The following is a 22779-nucleotide window of genomic DNA, read 5'->3' on the forward strand; positions in this document are numbered from 1 at the left end:
GGGGCATCCTTTCCCATTCCCAGTGGTCTCAGTATCTCCTTGAAAGTGAAAGTGAAATTATTCAGTCGTGTCTGACTCTTTGCGACCCCATGACCAGGCTCCTCCATCCATGGGATTTTCTAGGCAAGAGTACTGGAGTGGGTTGCCATTTCCTTCTCCAGGGGATCTTCCCAACCCAGGGATTGAACCCAGGCCTCCCACATTGTAGGCAGACATTTTACCATCTGAGCCACCAGGGTCAGTATCTCCTTGTCGTACCTTAAGATACAAATTAAGACTTATAAGTCCACTCTCCCATTACACTAGTTTTGATCTTCTTGCTTATCAGGGTGTTTTTTTAGGTGGTAAAAAGAACCATCAGGGACTGAGTCCCCCTACCTATTCTCTTAGAGAGGAAGGAGTACCATTAACAGGATGAAAAAAATAACTAGAGATCATGAACAAGAATCATAACTCAAAAGTTAAATAATTGAAACAACGTATCAGGCAATTTACAAAATGTCTCCATGTTAATTGTTCCAGTACTCACAATGAAAAAGGTGTCACTGATCATTTTTAAGTCCCTTCTAAAAGCTACTACATTTTATTTGCTAAAGATACTGCAGATTCCTTTGGAAACACATGACCCAGAGCTTCTTGGCTTCCTCCATCTGAAGAAGACAAATTTAGTCATCAACTCGAGTCACAGTGACTCACAGAGCGAGGAGGGAACCTGCAGACTCCTCACACACTTAAGTACTTTGAGCTTGACGGAAGCCCAGGCATCTCTACCTTAAGAGGATCTGCGAGGTCAGGGTGACACAATCCTTCCTTCCCCCAGCACAGCGGCCAGATCAGGCAGATTACAAGCAGCCCAGCAAGGTCACAACAGCTTCTGTGTCCCAGTTCATCTTAAATAAGGTAACCGTTGATGGAGTTCTGTCACTCACTCCTTCATTTCTCATGTCAGTCTTCAAACTGTCTTGATTTTCCTCACTCTTACATAATAAATCAAGTTGTCTTTCATGCTGTGGTCAGCAGTTGCTATTTTTTTTTTAATGATATGTTAGAAGGCTGTGATGGCCACTGGGTTCACCTCATCACAGAAAAAATCTCAATGCCACCAGAAACCTTGCCTTGAACTTCCTTCCCCAGGTTTCTCTTTGAATGTTCTTTGTCACCCTAGAGTTACAATTACATCTCCCTCTAGTTCATCTTTCTGTACCTATTTGACACCATCTATGAATCTTATAATTAATTGGAAACTGGAGTGGGGATGAGCTCTAAAAAGAGTGGGAATCTCAGCTGAGTTCCTGGTTGGAACAACAGATTTGCTACCAACTGCAGGTCAGGTCTGTTTGTCTACCTGCTTTACCAACACTTTCAGAGGGCAATTTAGGCAAATATACACACACACACTAAGCTGAGTGAGAAAGATGCTGTTTAGTCCAGGAGAAAGCAGGGATATTCCTCAATGCACATTTGATTCCTGGACACTGGGATGACAATAAGTCTGCTTCAGATATTCACTCTGTTTTATTATTCAGGGGTTGGAATTTTACCTGAAACTTCCAACATACAAATAACAGAGGGAGGAAGTCAGTTTAGTGGCTTCAAGGGCAATCCTTGTTAAAGGCTTTATGATCCAAGTGGTGGTGTGGTCTTTCTCAATGGATTGATTTTTAACAGCTGGGGGAAAAGTTTTTTAAAAAACACATTTTTAAATTAAAATTCAATTTAAGTTTGAACAAAGAGTTCTGAAATGTCCTGCTATACTCTTAGTTCCAGGGTAAGGACTGTGCTTGATTTAGCTTAGTAGGTGCCCTAAAAATATCCTTGGCTAGATGCTGCATAAAATGAGAATTAAATGTTGTATCATCTTTGCTTTATTTGTGATATTTGAAAAGTGTCCCCAATTTTTAGAACAAAGTTCAATATCTGAATTCAAGGAAACTTTATTATTTCATATATCAAATGGAAAATAATGGGAACTGGATTTAAAACTCTTACAATGAATGTCACTTTCTCAAGGTGTTGCCATTAAAAACTGCTCGAAGATAACTGAGATGAAAAGAAATATACTGAAGATTTCAACACACTTTCTGCAACTCTACATAACATTCTCTCTATATTGCAAGCTTCCTTGAAGCTTTGCATAACTGTAAACTATAATAACATTTAATATATCATGTGTTCCAGTTAGCAGTGCTTACTCCGCAACATAAATAAGGTAACCATGGCTTTAGCAATAATTCTTAACCTGCCAATAATATCAGAAAGTGTATTGGCAAAACAATAAACCTAGAAGAGACTGAGAATACTAAGTATTATTGCAGATGATTTGATGAATTATAATTTTAAAGTTTTGAGAGAAGTAAAAAGAAAATCGGAGATAGGTTTTTTCTTTAGAACTAAAAATACAAAACATAAACTCATCAGGTCTTCCCTACAAAAGAGTGGGCTGGCACACCTCCAGGCTCAGCCAGGAGACTGAAAGAGCCTGCAAAAGAGGCACTCCCCCCCACACACACACACTTCAGTGTCCCATTACACAGGCACACTGGGTCCTGAGGGTCACCTCCCTCCTGCAAGAAGCAGGATTCAAGAGGAACGTAACTAACGAAAGAGCTTCTTCATTACACTGTCTGAGGGAACTTACAAGGATGAATATCACCTCAACGATCTCATTGGGACACCATAATCATTCTTATTATTTTAATCTGATGCTCATGTAAGACTATTTTAGGTGAGATTCCTTGGCTCCATTTAAAATTTTTTTAGATTTCTGGGTGACCAACATGAAGACTTTCTTCACAAAAAATATCATTCATTAGTCATATGCTTAGTTTGTATCATTAGGCACAAATGTCATTTTTCTTAAAGAAATGTGTCACAAAAATCTCAGAATGGCCAGTTAGGTTAAATAGTGACAGAATTTCTTGATTCAATGAAAAGACAAAAATAAAAAGGAGTCTGGTGTCAGTTAACCAGGTTTATAATATTTATTTATTTATGTGGCTGTGTCAAGTCAGTTTCAATTTGTGGGATTTTGGTTGCATCATGCAGGGTCTTTCATTGTGGTGTTTGGACTTTGTGTGCAGATAAAAGAGAAAACTAGTTCTTTTTTTATTTCCTTTGTGTCTTTGAGGCGTGGTGGAGAATTTTGATAACATATTTTCATTTTCCTATCGACTGGTTGTGGTGTATGGGCTCAATTGTTGCACAATGTGGGCTTAATCGCTCTGCAGTATGTGGGATCTTAGTTCCATGACCAGGAATTGAACCCATGTCTCCTGCATTGCAAGGTAGACTCCTAACCACTGGACTACCAGAAAAATCCCAGGTTTACAAGATTTAAATGGACAAGGGACATACATGTCCAATGAGACTGCTGTCAACCTTAAGAAAGCTTGTGCAAGAGAAGCTCAGAAGGAAAATATTTAGAAAGCTTTTTGATAAATGTTCTCTATTTGATGTATTTTGATTTAAAAAGCTTAATTGTTAATTCACCTCAGGTCACACTTGCATCAAATTGAAAAAAATAAAAATAAAGATTCAATAAATACCCTAACAGACAGTGTGATTGACTAGATTCAGTATTGCTTTCTCTTTGTGAAGGTTTGTGGAAATAAAACCAACTGTTTGGGAGGAAGTAACTACATAGAACTCTACCTCTCTTATATAAAGTATACCTCATAATGACTCTGAAACATAGAGACTTTATTTTTCATCTTATTTTTTTTAAGAATCTCTCATTTATTTTTAAAGGGTAGAGGAAGATGAATAAGAGAAGTGAAATCAAAGGATCTTATTTTAGATATTTTAACCAAGAAGAGAAACCCAGGAAGAGAAAATTAAAAGAAGCAGAAGTAGACAAGGACAGCAACTGAGTTGTAATATTTTCCAATAGCTGCAAACAAGCGGTTACTCTCCAGCCCTTCAAATACAGATCAAAGAGAAACCTAGTTCTCCTTTTTTGAGTCTTTGTGGCGTCATGGAGAATTTTGATAATATATTTTAATTTTTCCTATTGATTAATAATGTGTTCATCTCTTTCTAGTTCCACTTTTCTTTCTCTCTCTGTCTTTTTTTTTTTTTTTAACACAGTTTAGGAGCTCAGAGATGAAATTTTTAGTTCTAGCCACTCTCTGGCAAATGATCTTATGTCTGACACTAACCCTACTTAGCTCGCAGAAGTATTTTGATAATTTAATGAGATAAATTTTATAGGAACTTTTTTCAGTAATGTTCAAAGTTATCTAAATGGGAAGTGTGACTATCTGATGACACGCAGGAGAAGGAGAAGAGGATGCCCTGATGATTCAAAGGGCTCAAAAACCAATCCAGTTATCGCTAGATGCCTGGTGCTCAAGTGAAACTTTCTTCTCTTTCTTTCTTCTTTCCTTCTACATGTGTTTACTTAGTATCAGGTATCATTAGGCGTGGTGGTGTAGAGAAGTGTACACACAGTCCAGACTCCCAGAGTTGAGTGGGAATCCCAGTAACGCTGGAGCAGACAATTAAAGGATGGATGTTGGGACTGAGTGGCCTGAAACAACACAATTCTATCTTGAGCCCGTTAACATGCATTTCTGAATTTGTTTCCTCATCCATAAAACAGAGATAATTTTACTGTAAGGTTTGAATGAGATAAATATTTCTAGATCTTAGCAGAGGGCCTAGACTGTGGTGAAGTGAAGTGAAATTCACTCAGTCGTGTCCAGCTCTTTGCGACCCCGTGGACTATACAGTCCATGGAATTCTCCAGGCCAAATGCGGGAGTAGGTAGCCTTTCCCTTCTCCAGGGGATCTTCCCAATCCAGGGATCGAACCCAGGTCTCCCGCACTGCAGGCAGATTCTTTACCAGCTGAGCCACTCAATAGATCATAGAGTTACTATCATTCCTACCTGGCTTGGTCAACTAGGAATCCCAAGGACCATGGCTTTCTCAGAGCATTCTTTGAATTCTGTAGTCAGTGGTACTCATCTGAAGGGCACCCCAGATGAGTTCATAGTGGTCCAAACTCAAAAGGCTCAGCTGGAATTTAGGCCTCATAAATGCTGTGAGTGCTCATTTGGTAATTTCTAAATTCACAAATGGTAACATACATAGATTTGGCTTTGCTCACTGCCTCCTATCCTCCTGATGACAAAAAGGCAATTTTCAAAATATGTATATTCATTTATTTTATTTATTTGGCTGCCTCGGCTCTTAGTTGCAGCATGTGAGATCCCTGTGGTGTGATGCACAAACTCTCCAGTTGTATTGCGTGGACTCAAATACACAAGCTCAGTAGTTGCAGCCCATGGGCTTAGTTGCTCCACACAGCATGCGGTATCTTAGTTCCCCAAACAGTGATTGAACCTGAGTGTCCTGCATTTAAAGGCAGATTCTTAACCACTAGACCACCAGCAAGGTTCCTAGGAAACTTTTTAAAATAATAGATATTAATGCTTACTGCAGCAGCCTATGAATTTATTGTTGTTCAATCGCTAAGTCAGGTCTGTCTCTTCGCGACCAGATGGACTGTGGCACTCCAGGCTTCCCTGTCCTTCACTATCTCCAGGAGTTTGCTCAGACTCATGTCCATTGAGCTGATGATGCCATCCAGTATTTATAAATAATAAAAATTTTCTGGTAAGACCATAAAAAATATAAGCTTTCATCAATATGTCACTACTAAGGAAACAAAGACTGAATTTCCAGTCTGGGTTTTCAGCAGTTTCCAGCAGTTCTGAATACTGTACTGTTCTGGACCTCCAAGACAAGGAAACACTAGACCAGCAGTTCTCTACTGGGAGGAATTTTATTCCTAGGGGAACATCTGGCAATGTCTGGAGACATTTTAGGTTGTCACAACTGGGGAAGAGGACTACTGGCATCTAAGTGTCAGAGGCCAGGGTGGTGCTAAACATCCTGTAATACACAGGAGAGACCCCCCACAATAAAGAATTATCTGACCAAAACTGCAAAAATACTGAGGCTGAGAACCCCATGCTAAGACTTGAGCAATGCATACAGCAGCCAATCCTGCCACATGACAAGGGTCTTTCTGTGTGCCCATCATTTCATTTCACCGGGTACTCTTCAAGGCGGGCTTCCCCAGTGGCTCAGTGGTAAAGAATCTATCTGCCAGTGCAGAATATGCAGGAGACATGAGTTCAATTCTTAGGTCTGGAAGATCCCTTGGAGGAGGAAATGGCAACCCACTTCAGTATTCTTGCCTGGAGAATCCCATGGACAGAAGAGCCTGGCGGGGTATAGTTCATACAGTCATGAGTAGTTGGATAAGACTTAACGACTAAATAACAACACTCTTCAAGGTAGAAGTTATCTCTATTTTACAGATAGAAAATGGAAATGAAAGTAATATAACAATTCACCTAAAGGCCCTCTGATGGTAGAGGAACTGAACCTGAAACTTGATCTGCCTGATTCCAAGGCTTCAGCACCTAAACCCTGATTTAATGTCTCTTGTGTATGTGTGTGTGTGTGTGACCTTGGTCCTTGCTTTCTAAATTTTTACTGGCAAATTGGCTAGTGTTGATTTTGGCTGAAGAAAACACTCCATGACCTGTTCAGAGGACATACGCTCAGAACTGCACCCCAACTCATGCATTGAGCTATAGGGGCTGAAGATCTGCTTTCTCTTACTCTGTTCTTGGCCTTGATGAGTCAATAAGCTCACAGTCCCTGGGTGCTAGAGGGACCCTGCAGACCTAGGCACTTCTTGCTGAGAGATTTGTACGCCTACTAAGCAGGGAGATAAATTGGAAATACAATTTCCAATAAATGCTGTGAGATAAATTGGAAAACACACAGAGATGCCAACAACCCAAGCAACCAAAGTCAATGCCCTGACTGAATTGCTGGCACCAACGACCCATATGGAGGTGACCACAGCTGGCAGAATAAGGCTGATGCAGCCCTGTGAGTTGCTGTTACTCATTTACTTCCCAGTGGTCAGTGAACCAATCAACCATCAATCAGCTCCTGTGTACAGGTCATGTTCTCAGCAACTCTGACTGACCGAGGGTTATTACTCAAAGGTGGCATCTTGGCTAAAATTAGAGGACAAAGGTATGTGTTGGTTTGTGGCTGACTTGGTCCAATGACCTAGAGGTGTGTGAGCCTTAGGGACTGAAGAAGAAGCAGTATTTTTGCATGGTAATCTTTGGGGAAAGGGCAGACTTTGCAAAGCTCTAGGTCAAGCCTGGCAGTCCTTGGATTCAGGCTGCAGGCTAGGACACCAGCATCTGAAATAACCCTCAGCCCAAAGGAGTAACTAATGAGGACAAGACATTTTAATGTGAGCCCATCCCTAACAACTAAAACCTCCTCTCTGTTTGCTTGTCACCCGGGAAAAATTGGTTTGGCTAGGGAAGGAGGAAGTTGAGGGGGGAGATGGATAAGATGAAGAGGGAGAGGGAGTCTGACTGATTTGGTCTGAGTTTTTGCTTTCCTCCAGTGGTTATGAAGGTGAACTTCCCAAAGAGAAGAAGGCAGAAAACTTGGTGTCCAAGGTCACTAGACTCTGAAGTTCTGGATATGAAACTTCTCACCTATCCTGTGCATGGAACTCAAAGCAGTCAAACGAACACTTTTCTCATTAAAAAAAAAAAAAAATCATTTTCCTTTGCCAAATTTTGAACTTTTTGGTTTGAATTAATTTCAAATTTATGGAAAAGTTGAAAGAATAGCACAACCCAGAATCCCCAGATACTGACATTGTACCACACTTACATTCTTATTCTCTCTTTAGAGAATGTACATATTCTTAATGTTTGTTTATATACATATTTTTATTATTTCCTAAACCATTTAAGAGTAAGTTGGAGACATGGTGCTACTTAATCCTTAAATACTTCCATGTGTATTTCCTAAAGAGTAGGACATTTTCTACATAATCATAGAAGTGATCAAAACTGAGAATTTGATATTCATGTAATATTTATTGTTTATCAGATCTACAGAGCTTACTCAAATTTCACTTGTCAACCTAAAAATGTTCTATTTGACAAAAGAAAAAATGATTTTCCAGTACAGGATCAAAAGTTGCTATTGTCTCCTTCATTTATTTCAGCTCTGATCTTTATGATTTCTTCCCTTATACAAACTTTAGGGTTTTTTGTTCTTCTTTTTCTAGTTGCTTTAGGTGTAAGGTTAGGTTGCTTATTCAATGTTTTTCTTGATTCTTAAGGGAGGTTTGTGTTGGTATAAGCTTTCCACTTAGCTCTACTTTTAGTGCCTCCTGTAGGTTTTGAATTGTTGTTTTCATTGTCATTTGTTTCTAAGTATACCTGGATTTCTTTTTTGACTTTTTCAGTAATACGTTGGTCACTCAGAAGTGTATTGTTTAGCCTCCACGTGTTTGTGTTCTTGGTAGATTTTTTCCCCTGTAGCTGATATCTAGTCTTATAGTGTTGTGGTTGGAAAAGATGCTTGAAATGATTTCAATTTTTTTTTTTTACTTTATTTTACTTTACAATACTGTATTGGTTTTGCCATACATTGACATGAATCCACCATGGGTGTACATGCGTTCCCAAACATGAACCCCCCTCCCACCTCCCTCCCCATAACATCTCTCTGGGTCATCACCATGCACCAGCCCCAAGCATGCTGTATCCTGCGTCGGACATAGACTGGCGATTCGATTCTTACATGATAGTATACATGTTAGAATGCCATTCTCCCAAATCATCCCACCCTCTCCCTCTCCCTCTGAGTCCAAAAGTCCGTTATACACATCTGTGTCTCTTTTGCTGTCTTGCATACAGGGTCGTCATTGCCATCTTTCTAAATTCCATATATATGTGTTAGTATACTGTATTGGTGTTTTTCTTTCTGGCTTACTTCATTCTGTATAATCAGCTCCAGTTTCATCCATCTCATCAGAACTGATTCAAATGTATTCTTTTTAACGGCTGAGTAATACTCCATTGTGTATATGTACCACAGCTTTCTTATCCATTCATCTGCCGATGGACATCTAGGTTGTTTCCATGTCCTGGCTATTATAAACAGTGCTGCGATGAACATTGGGGTACATGTGTCTCTTTCAATTCTGGTTTTCCTCGGTGTGTATGCCCAGAAGTGGGATTGCTGGGTCATAAGGTAGTTCTATTTGCAATTTTTTAAGGAAACTCCACACTGTTCTCCAAAGTGGCTGTACTAGTTTGCATTCCCACCAACAGTGTAGGAGGGTTCCCTTTTCTCCACACCCTCTCCAGCATTTATTGCTTGCAGATTTTTGGATCGCAGCCATTCTGACTGGTGTGAAGTGGTACCTCATTGTGGTTTTGATTTGCATTTCTCTAATAATGAGTGATGTTGAGCATCTTTTCATGTGTTTGTTAGCCATCCGTATGTCTTCTAAAAATATGGAACGCTTCACGAATTTGCGTGTCATCCTTGCGCAGGGGGCATGCTAATCTTCTCTGTATCGTTCCAATTTTAGTATATGTTCTGCCGAAGCGAGCACTGATTTCAATTTTTTTAAATTTACCAAGGCTTGATTTGTGACCCAAAATGTGCTCTATCTTGGAGAAAGTTCCATGTGCGCTTGAGAAAAAGTGAAAGCTGCTGTTTTAGCATAAAAAGCCCTATAAATATCGGTTAGGTCCAACTGATATAATGTATCAGTTAAGGCTTGTGTTTCTTATTAATTTTCTGTCTGGTAGATCTGTCTGTTGGTATTAATGGAGTATTAAAGACCTGCACTATTATTGTGTTACTGTCAATTTGCCCTTTAATAGTTATTAGCACTTGCCTTAGTATTGAGGTGCTCCTATGTTAGATGCATATAATTTATAATTTTTATATCTTCTTCTTGGATTGATTCCTGGATCATCATGTAGTGTCCTTCCTTGTCTCTTATAACAGTCTTTATTTTAAAGTCTATTTTATCCGATATGACTATGGCTATTCCTGCTTTCTTTTGATTTCCATTTGCATGGAATATCTTTTTCCAGCTCCTCACTTTGAGTCTGTGTGTCCCTAGGTCTGAGGTGGGTCTCTTGTAGACAGGTGGGTCTCTTGTATATATAAGGGTCTAGTTTTTGTATCCATTGTATCTTTTAATTGGAGCATTTAGTCAATTTACGTTTAACATAATTATTGATATATATGATATGTATGGGGCTTCCCTGGTGGCTCAGACAGTAAAGAATCTGCCTGCAATGCAGGAGACCTAGATTCAATCTCTGGGTCAGGAAGAGCCTCTGGAGAAGAAAATGGCTATCCACTCCAATATTCTTGCCTGAGGAATTCCATGGACAGAGAAGCCTGGTGGGCTACAGTTCATGGGGTCACAAAGAGTTGGACACGACTGAGCAACTAATACTAATTAACTAATGATCCTATTACTATTTACTTTATTCTTTTGGGTTTGTTTTTGTAGGTCTTTTCTTTCTCTTGTGTTTCCAACTTAGAGAAGTTTCTTTAGCATTTGTTGTGAAGCTGGTTTGGTGACGCTGAATTCTCCTATCTTTTTTTTTTTTTTTTTTTTTTTTTTTGCTTATCCGTAAAGCTTTTGAATTCTCCTTTGAATCCGAATGAGATCCTTACTAGACAGAGTAATCTTTGTTGTAATTTTGTTTCTTTCATCACTTTAAGTATACCTCGTCACTCCCTTCTGGCCAGAGTTTCTGTTGAAAGATTAGCTGTTAGCCTTATGAGAATCCTCTTGTGTGTTATTTGCTGCTTTTCATATTTGTTCTTTGTGTTTAATTTTCATTAGTTTGACTAATATGTGTCTTGGTGTATTTCTCCTTGGGTTTATCCTGTATTGGACTCTGGGCTTCCTGGATTTGGATGGTTATTTCCTTCCCCAAGTTAAGGATATTTTTGACTATTATCTCCTCAAATATTTTCTCATGCCTTTGTTCCCCCCCTTCTTCTGGGATCCTTATAATTCATATGTTATTGTGCTTAATGTTGTTCCAGAGGTCTCTGAGACTGTCCTCATCTCTTCCTTTTTTTTTTCCTTATTCTGCTCTGCTTCAGTTCTTTCCACCATTCTGTCTTTCCCCATTTTTCTGCCTCCAATAGTCTGCTATTGGTTCCTTCCCTTACTGTAGCACCAAGACTTCACAGGGATCACAGCACAGAAGACAAAACCTCAAGACTAATGGTGAAAACAACACTCAATTGCCAAGAGCACTCAAAGAAACTCACACATTTACAAAAGGAAGAGAGAAAAAATAGAATGAAAAAAGGAAGAAAATGAGAAATATATGAAAAAGAAAAAAGGGGGGAAAAGATTAAAAGGATATAAAAGGGGAGAAGGGGGAGAGAGGGGAAAAGAGGGGAAAGGGGAAAAAAAGAAAAAAAAAATGTATATAGAGAGCAGTAGCTCCACCTCCACCTCCTAGGAAGCCCTCCTACACTGCACTGTTCTTTGGACATAGCCTCTACTCCTATGCGTACTTGCCTCCAATGTCCACAGTTGCCAGAGCTAGGGTTTTTTTCTTTTATGTGTTTTTTCTTTTTTTCTTTCTCTTCTTGTCCTTTTGTATATTCCATAGGCACAGAGTCTACCTAGCTGGTTGTGTGGATTTAATCTGCAGCTTGTACAGCTGGTGGAGAGATTTTCAATCCTATTCCTTAGCCACTCTGCCCCTGGAGCTCAATTGGGGTTTTATCCTCACCACTGCATGCAGGTTCTCCATGGGAGTTCACTCCTGAGGCTGCCCTGGAGGACTTGGGCCTGCCCCAATGAGGACCAAGAGTGGAGGTATCGCAGCTGCTTGAATTGTGGGGACCCTGGCAGCACCGCGCCTGCAGGGGAGGCGGCGGCCACAGGAGCAGGAGGCACGGCACTAGTGAGGCTTTTGCCTTCTAGCCTCTGGCAGCTCTGCACCAGCGAGGACTGGGCACAGAGGTGGCACGGCCGTTCAGAGTGTGGGGAACCTGGTGGGGCCAAAATTGTAGGGAAGCCAGTGGCCATGGGCATAGGAGATAAAGTGCTATTTGACTCTTTTTCAGGGGCTTCCCAGGTGGTGCTAGTGATAAAGAACCCACCTGCTAATGCAGGAGACATAAGAGACATGGGTTTGATCCTTGGGCTGGGAAAAGCCCCCAGGAGAAGGCATGGCAACCCATTCCAATATTTTTGCTTGGAGCATCCCATGGACAGAGGAGGTTGGCAGGGTGCAGTTCACAGGGTCACACAGAGTGGGACATAACTGAAGCAATTTAGCACATAGAGTCTTTTTCTAGCCTCTGGAAGCTGGCATTCAAAGGACTTCCCTAGCTGGTCCTTCTTTGTTGCTTGGTGAAGCAGGTGCTCAAAGGGCCCTCCTGGCTCTGATCTTTCTCTGTTGTTTGGTGCATCAAGCCCCCCAAGGACCACCATCTCTGGGGTCTTGCTCTACTGGTCAGCTGCTGGCTCTGGCCTGTGGGGAGAGAGAGAGGCTACAGTGGTGACTCCACCTCCTGCACATGCTTCAGCAGTAGGGCCCTGCCTCCGTGGCTGCCCAGCTCTCCTTCAAGGGCACTCCCACCGTGATCGCCTCCCTCACATCCCTTCAGGCCATCTCCTGCAGTCACCAGCAGCCCTCACTTCGGGATTGCTCTCTAATCCCAACGGTCCAGCTCCCAGCGACTGCGCGTACAGAGGGACCTGTGTCCTGGACAGGTAGGGCTGTGGTTCTCTGTTCCATTCAGAAAGTCACAGATCAATTGATTCACTCTCCAACAGCCTCAAATGCCTCCTCTCTGTCCCAAACTATTGCTCTGGTGTGGGAATCTCACCCCTGCTTTAGTTCCTTCACCCCCTGAGTGCAGATCCAGTCCTACTCATTCTCCTAATTTTCCCTTCCTTCCTTCCTTCCTTCCTCTTACTGAGTTTTGTGTGGATCCATATTCCTTTCCGGTGATCAGGCACTCCTGCCAGCTCTCAGCTGGAGCTCTGTGAGATCCTTGGATCTGAAGATACATCCCTGATGCATCCATGGAGAGAGAAGTACTCCATGTCCAGCTACTCCTCTGCATTTTGTCGTCTCTGTAGCGTTCACTTTTATCACTTGGTTCAAGTGGTATCCGTCAGATTTCTCCACTGTGAGATTACTATTGCTCTCTTTTTGCTTAGTACGAGCCTTATGCAGAGATTCTTTGAGATTCTATAGCTACTGTTTCTCATCGGAATTTCGCCCACTAGTTTAGAATTGCCTGGGACAGCTGTTACTTTGTCAGCTGCCACATGATGATTTGCTAATTCCAATTTTCCTTTTACATTTATTAATTGGCATATTAATTATCCTATAAAATGAGGCAAGTAATGAGCCCTTTCTAACTGAAAATGCTACGAAGAGGATCTAGTGAGACCTATATGCAAAAGTGAAAGGCAGAACGCTTTACGGAAGTAAGCCATTGTTTCACTATTGCTCCCTCAGGCCTGCCTGCCAGCAGCAAAACCCTACAACGCAGAGTTTCCACTCGCAGCTCTGCTGCTGCTGCTGCTGCTAAGTCACTTCAGTCGTGTCCGACTCTGTGTGACCCCATAGACAGCAGCCCACCAGGCTCCCCCATCCCTGGGATTCTCCAGGCAAGAACACTGGAGTGGGTTGCCATTTCCTTCTCCAGTGCATGAAAGTGAAAGTGAAGTCGTTCAGTTGTGTCTGACTCTTCACAACCCCATGGACTGCAGCCCACCAGGCTCCTCCATCCATGGGATTTTCCAGGCAAGAGCACTGGAGTGGGGTGCCATTGCCTTCTCTGACTCTCAGCTCTAGGGCACATTAAACCCCATGAATATCTGCATTTTTCACATAATTCCCTTGGGAGTTTGGATTGCCACAAAGGTTACAGAATCCATTTGGTGAATATAGTCAACTTTTAGTTATTCAACAATTTTTTATCAAGACCTAGGCTTGAGCAAAATGCTATACTAATTGAATGTATAAACATGAAATTTCCTTAAAATGTCTAAATATGAAATTTTGCAAGAGTCGGTTACACCACTCCACCCCTCAAAATTATATATTTTAAATGTATTTATTTATTTGAAAAGGGGAAATCTTGCTACATAGACATCGACTTGCAACAAATCAATAATTCCTACAGAGGGAAGATTTGGAAAAACTATACCAAATTTTTAAGTCACAATAGTCTAAAAACCTGACTGCTTTAGAAATAGTCACAGCTATACCACAAGAACCAACTAGTTTGCACAAACCTTCCTTTTACCTCTGACTTATTTTTATTACCCATTTTTTCCTTCTTTAGCTATAGATCTTTCAGCAGGAAAAAAAGATGAAAGCAGAGTCCAAATTTTCCACGATAAGTGAAGATATATTGAACTATTTTTATCTGAAACAATCTATTCCTTGTAAAATAACAGAAATAGAGTTGTGTGTCTGTGTGCATGAGTGTGTGTGTATCATTCTATCTGTGTTTATGTTCATATTCCTTATTAAGCAATGAAATATTTGCATATATATAGAGAGAAAAAAAAGTAAAATCAACCCAATGACCCATGTCAATTTTGCCAGTTACTTTCTCTGCCACTTGGGAAACCCTTGTGGCTTAGTGGTAAAGAATCTGCCTGCAATGCAGGAGACACAGGTTTGATGCCTAAGTCGGAAAGATCCTTTAGAGGAAGAAATGGCAACCCACTCCAGTGTTTTTGCCTGGAGAATCCCATGGACAGAGGAGCCCGGAGAAAAACAGTCCATGCGGGTCACAAAGAGTCAGACACGACTGAGCACACACACGCACATATGATAGGTGTAGTTTAACACTTAAATGGCCATCTTCCCAACCAAACAAGAGTTATTGTATTTTTAACCATCTATGTATCCATCCAAATGCATTAAGATATCTTAAGTTCATCACTCTGGGTTATTATGCCCTAATGGTTCTAATTTGAATTTTCTTTCTAATTTTGAACACTCAGGACGCCATCTTCTTTTATTGTTCAAGAAAGAAGTGTCCTTGTCATACAACAGGAAAAAAATGCTCTTTTGGCTCTTAGCCCTTCTGATCCTTTGTGGTTTTCTGTGGAATTATAAAAGACAGCTAAAGATCGCAAATATCACTGATAAGTACATTTTCATCACTGGATGTGATACTGGCTTTGGAAACTTGGCAGCCAGAACTTTTGATAAGAAAGGATTTCATGTAATTGCTGCCTGTCTGACTGAATCAGGATCAACAGCTTTAAAGGCAGAAACTTCAGAGAGGCTTCATACCGTGCTTCTGGATGTAACTGACCCAGAAAATGTCAAGAGGGCTGCCCAGTGGGTGAAAAACCAAGTTGGGGAGAAAGGTGAGTGATGTGAAAATGAGGGGAATGGAGGGGGTGTTGAGAAGTAAGCAAAGCTAAATGAAAGTAAATAGTCTGATTTTAAATGGTCTTTCCAAAAAAAAAAAAAAGTCTGCTAAATACCAGTTGTGTACTGGAGAAGATGAGGGAAAGTTTAGACTAGCCCTGAATATTTCTACATTGCAAGCTGTCTACATGCATGAGAGACACAGCCCATGTTATGTTCTCAAATGTTCACATGGGTGAATTTAGAACTGAGATGATTGTGTTAACTGGTCTTTTTCTGTGAAGTGCTACTCTAGCCACTTACATAGCAAACTTGGGGCCAAAAGCTACAGTAGATCCTGAGGGCAACCCTTGAATTGCCATCTGGATATCCAGGACCATCTTCTGACTGCAAGATGGTTCCAGAGCTCACACAATGTCACTGGGAAAGGAAGAAAATAGTCTGGCGATCTGAGCAAATGTGTCTTAGGCAGTCGTGGTAGAATAGGGAGTCATCGGACCTCATTCTGCATTAGAGTCTGCAAAGATAGGAGCATTCTGAACTAGAAGACTTTTTATTTTATTTCCTTGAATGAAGTTTGAAATACTCTCATGGATGAAGATATTTGAATCCACAAAGGAAAAAACAAACAGATGTGATTTTTCTTTATCACATCTTCATCATATAGTTGAGACTCTGAACCTCAAAAGCAGTGGTTTGATAAGGCTCCAAATAATATTTTAATGCTTGAACGCCAAACACTTTTAACAATGTTAAGTGTTTCCCATCATAAAATAAGACAGGTGAATGATTGGATTTTTACCAAAAAAATAAATGTGAAATAGATCGATGTTGTTCTTTGTCTACAAAAACAGTTCATAAGCTTTCTCTGGCTATGCCATCCAGCATGATAGGAAAATAGAGCAATCTCCTCATATCTGAGATGAAAAAGTCTCACTCAGATAGTGTTTGACATTCTAAGCAGAAACAGAAAAATTGTGAGGTTGGTTTCCAGTAACAAAACTTCAGCCGTTTCAGTTTAACCTCCCACCCACTGTACTATCACTTCCCCAAACTGCAAGTATTCAAAGCAGGAAGGAATGTGACCGGAAGGAGGAAATGGCACCATCAGATAAGGCAGAGCTGTATTTCCATCAAGGATGCCTATATAAATGTGACCTTGTGCCACACCTCCTTCCCTTCCGCTCTGTTCTAGGTCTCTGGGGTCTGATCAACAACGCTGGCATTCTTGGTGTGCTGGCACCCAACGACTGGCTGACGGTCGAGGACTACAGAGAACCTGTTGAAGTGAACCTGTTTGGACTCATCAGTGTCACGTTAAACATGCTTCCCTTGGTCAAAAAGGCTCGAGGGAGAATTATCAATGTCTCCAGCATTGGGGGTCGGCTTGCATTTGGTGGAGGGGGCTATTCTCCATCTAAATATGCAGTAGAAGGCTTCAATGACAGCTTAAGGTAAAGCAAACATGGGCATCTTAGCAAATAATAACCACTAACACTCACTGAACATTTATCAACCAGACACTCTATTTAGTGCTTTAAACTATTCCCAATTTATGATACTGAAAGTCAGCCCTTGACACAAGGGTTTGAAGCAAAAAATAAGGAAAAAAAAATTTAAAAAGTGAGAAATAAAATATAAATGATACCACTGAAGCTAAGAGAGATGAGATAACTCCCCCAAGGTCACCCAGCTGTCAAGTGGTAGAATAGGATTTGAACCTAAATCTTTTAAAGTCTTTTCTCCTTTTTGCATTAATGCATATGTGAATAGTGGTGGCAAATTTGTATCCAACAGATTAGCTTGTTTAATAGTTAGGGAATCACAGAGAGGAACTAAATCAGGTCTCTCTGTTGGTATTACTGTCAGATGCAGACACAACAGTGATATCTTATTTAAAACCCTCAGTAGAAAATTATCTGATAAAGTAATATCTTAGTGATGCAACATTTTTTCCCACTTGTTGCAAGTTCTGGACTCAAATTTCACACACTATAGCTGAGTGAATGGTAACTGTCCCACCTCTACCCTAAGGACAAGAAAGACAGCTTTCCTCTGATGCTTCTATTTCCAAATAAAACTTAGAAGCTTGCTACCCTGGAGAAGGGAATGGCAACCCACTCTATTATTCTTGCCTGGAGAATCCCATAGACAGAGGAGCCTGGCGAACTATAGTCCATCGGGTGGCAAAGAGTTGGACAAGACTGAGTGACTCACACACACACAAGCTTGCTAATCTAATGTGAAGATTTTGCTACCACGAGAAAGCACTGACTACCTCTTTTTGCTATGGGTCACCAGAGAACTCCAGAGCATAAAGCTATTAAAGGACCAATTTAATAAAGTCCTTCAATTCAGTGCCCCAGGCATTAGTTTCTTTCGGTTTATGATGTCTGAGGTTCACTCTTTGGGTTTATGATGTCTGAGGTTCTCTGGGCTTCTCCAATCTGTAGCTTTATGCCTTTTCACATATCTGAGGAGGTTTCAGCCATTGTTTCTTCAAACATTTTTTATCTACAATCCACTCTTTCTCTTCCTTCTGGGATTCTAACACAAATATTAGACCTTTTGATTTTGTCCCACAGATTCCTATGGTTCTGTTCACTTTGTCAATCATTGTTCTCTCCGCTGTTCAAATTAGGAAATTTCTAGTGATCTATCTTCAAATTCATTGACTTTCCTTCATCTTCTTCATTTTACTAATGAGTCTAGCCAGTAAATATTTTATTTTGGTTAATGCATTTTTCAAGTGTAAAATTTTCACTTGGTTCTTCTTTATCTTTTCTCTCTTTTCTGAAGCTTTCTAAATTCCCATTTATTTCAGGAGTGTCTCTCTCTTGGAGCATGTCTGTAACAAGTATGTTAAAGACTTTGATAATTCCAACATCTGTGTTACTTCGGCCTTGCTAAACACTTGATACAGCATGAAACTATGAGTCTTATTATATTCTGGGGAGAATGTTGATAGGTTTCTGTTGTTATTGTTGTTTTTAGCAGATAATTGACCAGCTTGTGTTCAGGTCACAACTTCCAACCAAACTTCTGTGGTTTTTTCCCAATGTTTGTTCACTTTCAAAGACTTTGCTGTGCTATTCAGATGTGTCCCACATGTATACTACATAGTAGCCAGTCTGGAATGTGGAAGATGATCCATCCCATAGTTCAGTTCCTCATCTGCAAACTGAGATGAGGTAGAATATGATGCTCTTTCCTGGGCACACCATTCTGTGATTCCGTGAAAATATTTATAAGCAAAAATTATTCAAATAAGCCTGAATTAAATGTCTTCAACTGGCTCTTTTCACAGGAGGGACATGAAAGCTTTTGGTGTGCATGTCGCTTGCATTGAACCAGGATTGTTCAAAACCAATTTGTCAGATCCAGAAAAGGCTGCTGAAAAAAAACTTGCCATTTGGAAGCATCTGTCTCCAGACATCAAACAACAATATGGAGAAAGCTACATCAAGAAAAGTGAGCTTTGGGGTGGACCCAGGGTCCTATGGGGTTCATTGTCCTAGACAGTTTGAAAGAGACTCGAACAGAAAGGAAAAAATAAGGTTATCACGGTAATACACCAGTAGAGATCTCAAATATAGATCAGGAGTCCCTATTAATTAGTGTCATCTCTTGCTCGTGTTTATAAACACTTACTGAGCATTTACTAAGTGGTAAGTTCTATACTAAATGCCTTATGAATTGTATCATTTATTCCTCAAAAGAACTATAGCAGCAAGCAGAGGCTTGGAAAGGGGAAATGCCCTACCCAAGTTTATACAGCTCCTCAGAGCAATGCCTGGACTGGAGCCCATGGTCATTACATCTACACAAACCACCTCTTTTTGGTGATCACCTACCACTCATTCAAAGACTCAGACTCTGACTAACTTACAATCCAGGTGACAACAGAAAGTAACCAGATGACTCTGAACACTGAGATTTACAACATGCAAGAAACTCCATCCTTTATTTCTGAGACACAACCCAACAGCCTAGAAGGAGTGCTAGATAGTACAGTCTCTAACTGCTCGAGAAATTCAGCACAGGATCAAAGCATTTCTGGCTAAGAAACCTTTATAGGAAAGGTCAGGTTTGAACATGACCTAAACAGGAAGAAATTATTAATATTTGGGTGGAAGCTTTCCGCAGCAGGAACGCATGGCAGTGGAGATGGAAGGAGAAATAAGGTAAGTCAGACTGAGTCAAGGCTGGAGGAATAATCATAAAGGTTAGATAACAATGACTAACACATAGTAAACATTCGCTATATACTTGTCACCATTCTAAGCACTTTACACAAACTCTTTCATTTAAAGCACCCAAACAAACCCTCTGGATTTTACAGAAGCAGAGGCACAGGGATGTAACTTGCCCAAAGTAGCACAGCTAGTAAGTGGAAGAGCTGGATTTGAACCCAGATGGCCTGACTTGGCCATCTATTCTCTGCCATGCACTGTAATGGGAATGAGGCTTTGAGGAACTGCTGGAACTTCCTGTATCAGGGCTCTTGCCTCCATGTCAGTCTTCCCGGCCCTATTAACATTTACTCACTAGTCCTCAAACACTTACTAAGCTCCTGCTTTGAGCCAGGAGCTCCACCTGGCCTGGTGTCACCCTAACCCCAGCTGTGATCCTGCCTCTTCTTTGGCGGGCTTAGGTAAGACAGCCAGCTGTGGCAAGGTTCGAGGCCAGGAGTATTCAAGGTGGAGCCAAGCCTAGTCACATCTACTGGGGGAGAATGACTGACTTCTGCAACTACCCCACTGCACACACGCACACTCACACACGCAGACACATGCATGCAGGTACATATATGTCAACTAGAACGTCTGGTTTGACAAACCTCGCAGTGCTGACATGTCACTACATATCAGGTTACGACCACTGCCACTAAACGCTGTTGCTCACTCACCGACTCCGACGCCTCTAAGTTCGAGAACAAAATCCCTCATTGAAAAGAGCTTTCCCTGTTTGATGTTGAAATTGATATTTTCTAGATGCCTGAGAATATATCATCAACTTCTATCTCAAATTTTTTGACTTGGCCTCTGGGTCAGGGGTCCTTTCTCAGAATTACAAAAGGCTTAGAGCCCGATTTTGTCCTGGTTGCTCTTATTAGAGTTCTCCAAGCCAAGACTTTGAGATCAGCGAGACTCATAGATCCAAAGCAGACCACAAATTTAAACTCACTTTGCTTCGTTTCCCAGACTGGAGTCGTAGGAGTTTAAAATAGACTTAAGACTTCTGAGCTAACCTCAGTTAGGCTCTTGGAACAGCTTGTGGCTACTGGGAGCTGAAGTAAAAAAGATTTAACACAGTAGATTTTCCCTTGAGGATACACAATTTAAAATATGTTTTAAGAGCTTAGGAGGAATGCTTCAAGCCATCACCAGTCACTGTCTCTTTAAAGCTATCTTGGCTCATTACTCAAACAATTCATTTGCTGAGAACCAGGATACCTTTAGCTTCCTGAGTCAGGGCTTTAGTGGATGAGTCTCTCTTTATTCACTGAATTATAGAGGCACGTGCTATATTAGTGCACACATACATGCGCAAGCACGTGCACACACATTTCCTATATCAAATTTGTTTTAAGAAGTACTGTGTTTATACTACTACCACCATGTTTATACAAACTACTAACTTCCTGGGTTCTGGCTTCGAACAAGCTCTCTAGGAGATTCTGCTGCTCACTCAAGTCTGAGAGCCAACAATCTACAGAAATCACTGCTGCTTCCTTTTCTGAGGAATAGATAAAAACCCACCACAAGCGGACCCAGTTATAATGGCAAATTCAAAATAAATTCCCTCACTGCGTCCTCCCCTTTGCAACCTAGCTTCACACTCCCCTACTCCCCTTCTTCCACAGGGTAAATGTGCTTCTGTCTCTTTTTTTTACAGGCCTAGAAAAATTGAAAGGCACCGCATCCTTTGTGAACGTGGATCTGTCCCTGGTGGTGGAGTGCATGGACCATGCTCTCACAAGTCTCTTCCCTAAAACCCGTTATGCTGCTGGAAAAGATGCCAAAACTTTCTGGATCCCTCTGTCTCACATGCCAGCAGTTTTGCAAGACTTTTTATTGTTGAAACAGAAAGTAGAGCTGGCTAATCCCAAGGCAGTATGACTCAGCTGATGACAAATACCTGCCCCAGGCTGTGAAATTGGCTGATTTCTAGGACACATCTCCTCAATCTCATTCTTTACCTAATCCAAACTGGACTCATTTAGATCAAACTCCTTTTGGTAAAAAAGACAGGCTGCCACCATCACCTTTGAGGTCCCAGGGTCCCTCCTTAAATTTTTCTTGAGAAGATGGGCAGGGATGGCACCTGCCCGATATTTAGTCTTTGCCTGCTGGTTATAATGTATGGAAAGTGGACAGGCTTTCCCATCCAAAATGATTTTTCACCCGTGCCTGTCCCATGCTTCTAATCCATATCACTTAGAGTGACTCCTGAATGTTAAATATTTGTTTCTGATCAAAATATTAAGAGATAAGTAAAATAATTTCTTAAAGGGGGATTGGATGTACTATCTTGCTGAGAATAAGGTTCTGAAGGACTGGAACCCAGTTCTGTGAGCATCAATGGGGGCAGGAGAAGAAAGGGTAATGGGGCATTGTGAGACTGGTAGAAGCTAAGGGGCAGCAGAAAAATGCTAGGTAAGAGTGCAAGGAGGAGGGAAGGAAAATGAGAGAAGGAATAAGAGGACTGAAAAAGAGAAACAGGTATAAACGTGTGGGTAGAGAGATTCCAGGACCACCATCTGCGGATAGGTGGTAACAGCAGAGGAACTTGTCATTCCAAAAGAAGAAAAATGTAGAGCCTGTGTTTATCCTGAGGCTTGTAAATGTAATGAGACATAGACTCTTTTACAACTTATACTTGAGATGGTTGGGAAATCCAGTATGTGAGGTGTCTCTAAAGCCCCATGAAAATAGAGAGCTAAATTCAGAGACTCTCTTGTACCGGCAGTTACGGTGAGAGCAGGCCTTCTGCTGGCTCATTTAATGGTTCTAAACTGGATTGACTCTGAACCCACACCCCATCCAAAAGAAACTGCCTAAACAGATGCTTCCCCAAACCCCAGCACCCAGTATCACTCACAAAGGTTGGTTGAATATTTATATGAAAAAACCCAAAGTGTCAAATTTTAATATCTGTTGCAGGATAATATGGGCTTCCCTGGTGGCTAAGATGGTAAAGAATCTACCTCTTTGCATGGTAAAGAATCTACCTCTTTGCAGAAGACTGGGATTCAGTCCCTGGGTTTGGAAGATCCCCTGGAAAAGGAAATGGCAACCCTCTCCAGTATTCATGCCTGGAGAATCCCATAGACAGAGGAGTCTGTCGGGCTACAGTCCAAAGGGTCGCAAAGAGTCAGGCACAACCGCGCAACTAACATACTTGGGCAACCACAGAATAACACAGAGTGAAAGAGTTGGGGAAATTATCTAGTGTGTATATGTGTGCATGCATGTGCACACACACACACACACACACACACACACACACACACTGAATTT

General features: G+C 41.1%; 1 protein-coding gene across 1 annotated transcript; it reads left to right on the forward strand.

Moving 5' to 3' along the window:
• DHRS9 (dehydrogenase/reductase 9) lies at positions 726 to 21776 on the forward strand. The gene is made up of 5 exons (XM_005676006.3): positions 726 to 900; positions 14881 to 15252; positions 16452 to 16710; positions 18564 to 18727; positions 21155 to 21776. Exons 2-5 carry the CDS (start codon positions 14940 to 14942, stop codon positions 21376 to 21378), a joined length of 960 nt encoding a protein of 319 aa, XP_005676063.1. The 5' UTR covers positions 726 to 900; positions 14881 to 14939; the 3' UTR covers positions 21379 to 21776.

This window comes from Capra hircus, chromosome 2 (assembly GCF_001704415.2).
Source record: "Capra hircus breed San Clemente chromosome 2, ASM170441v1, whole genome shotgun sequence".
NCBI lineage: Eukaryota > Metazoa > Chordata > Mammalia > Artiodactyla > Bovidae > Capra > Capra hircus.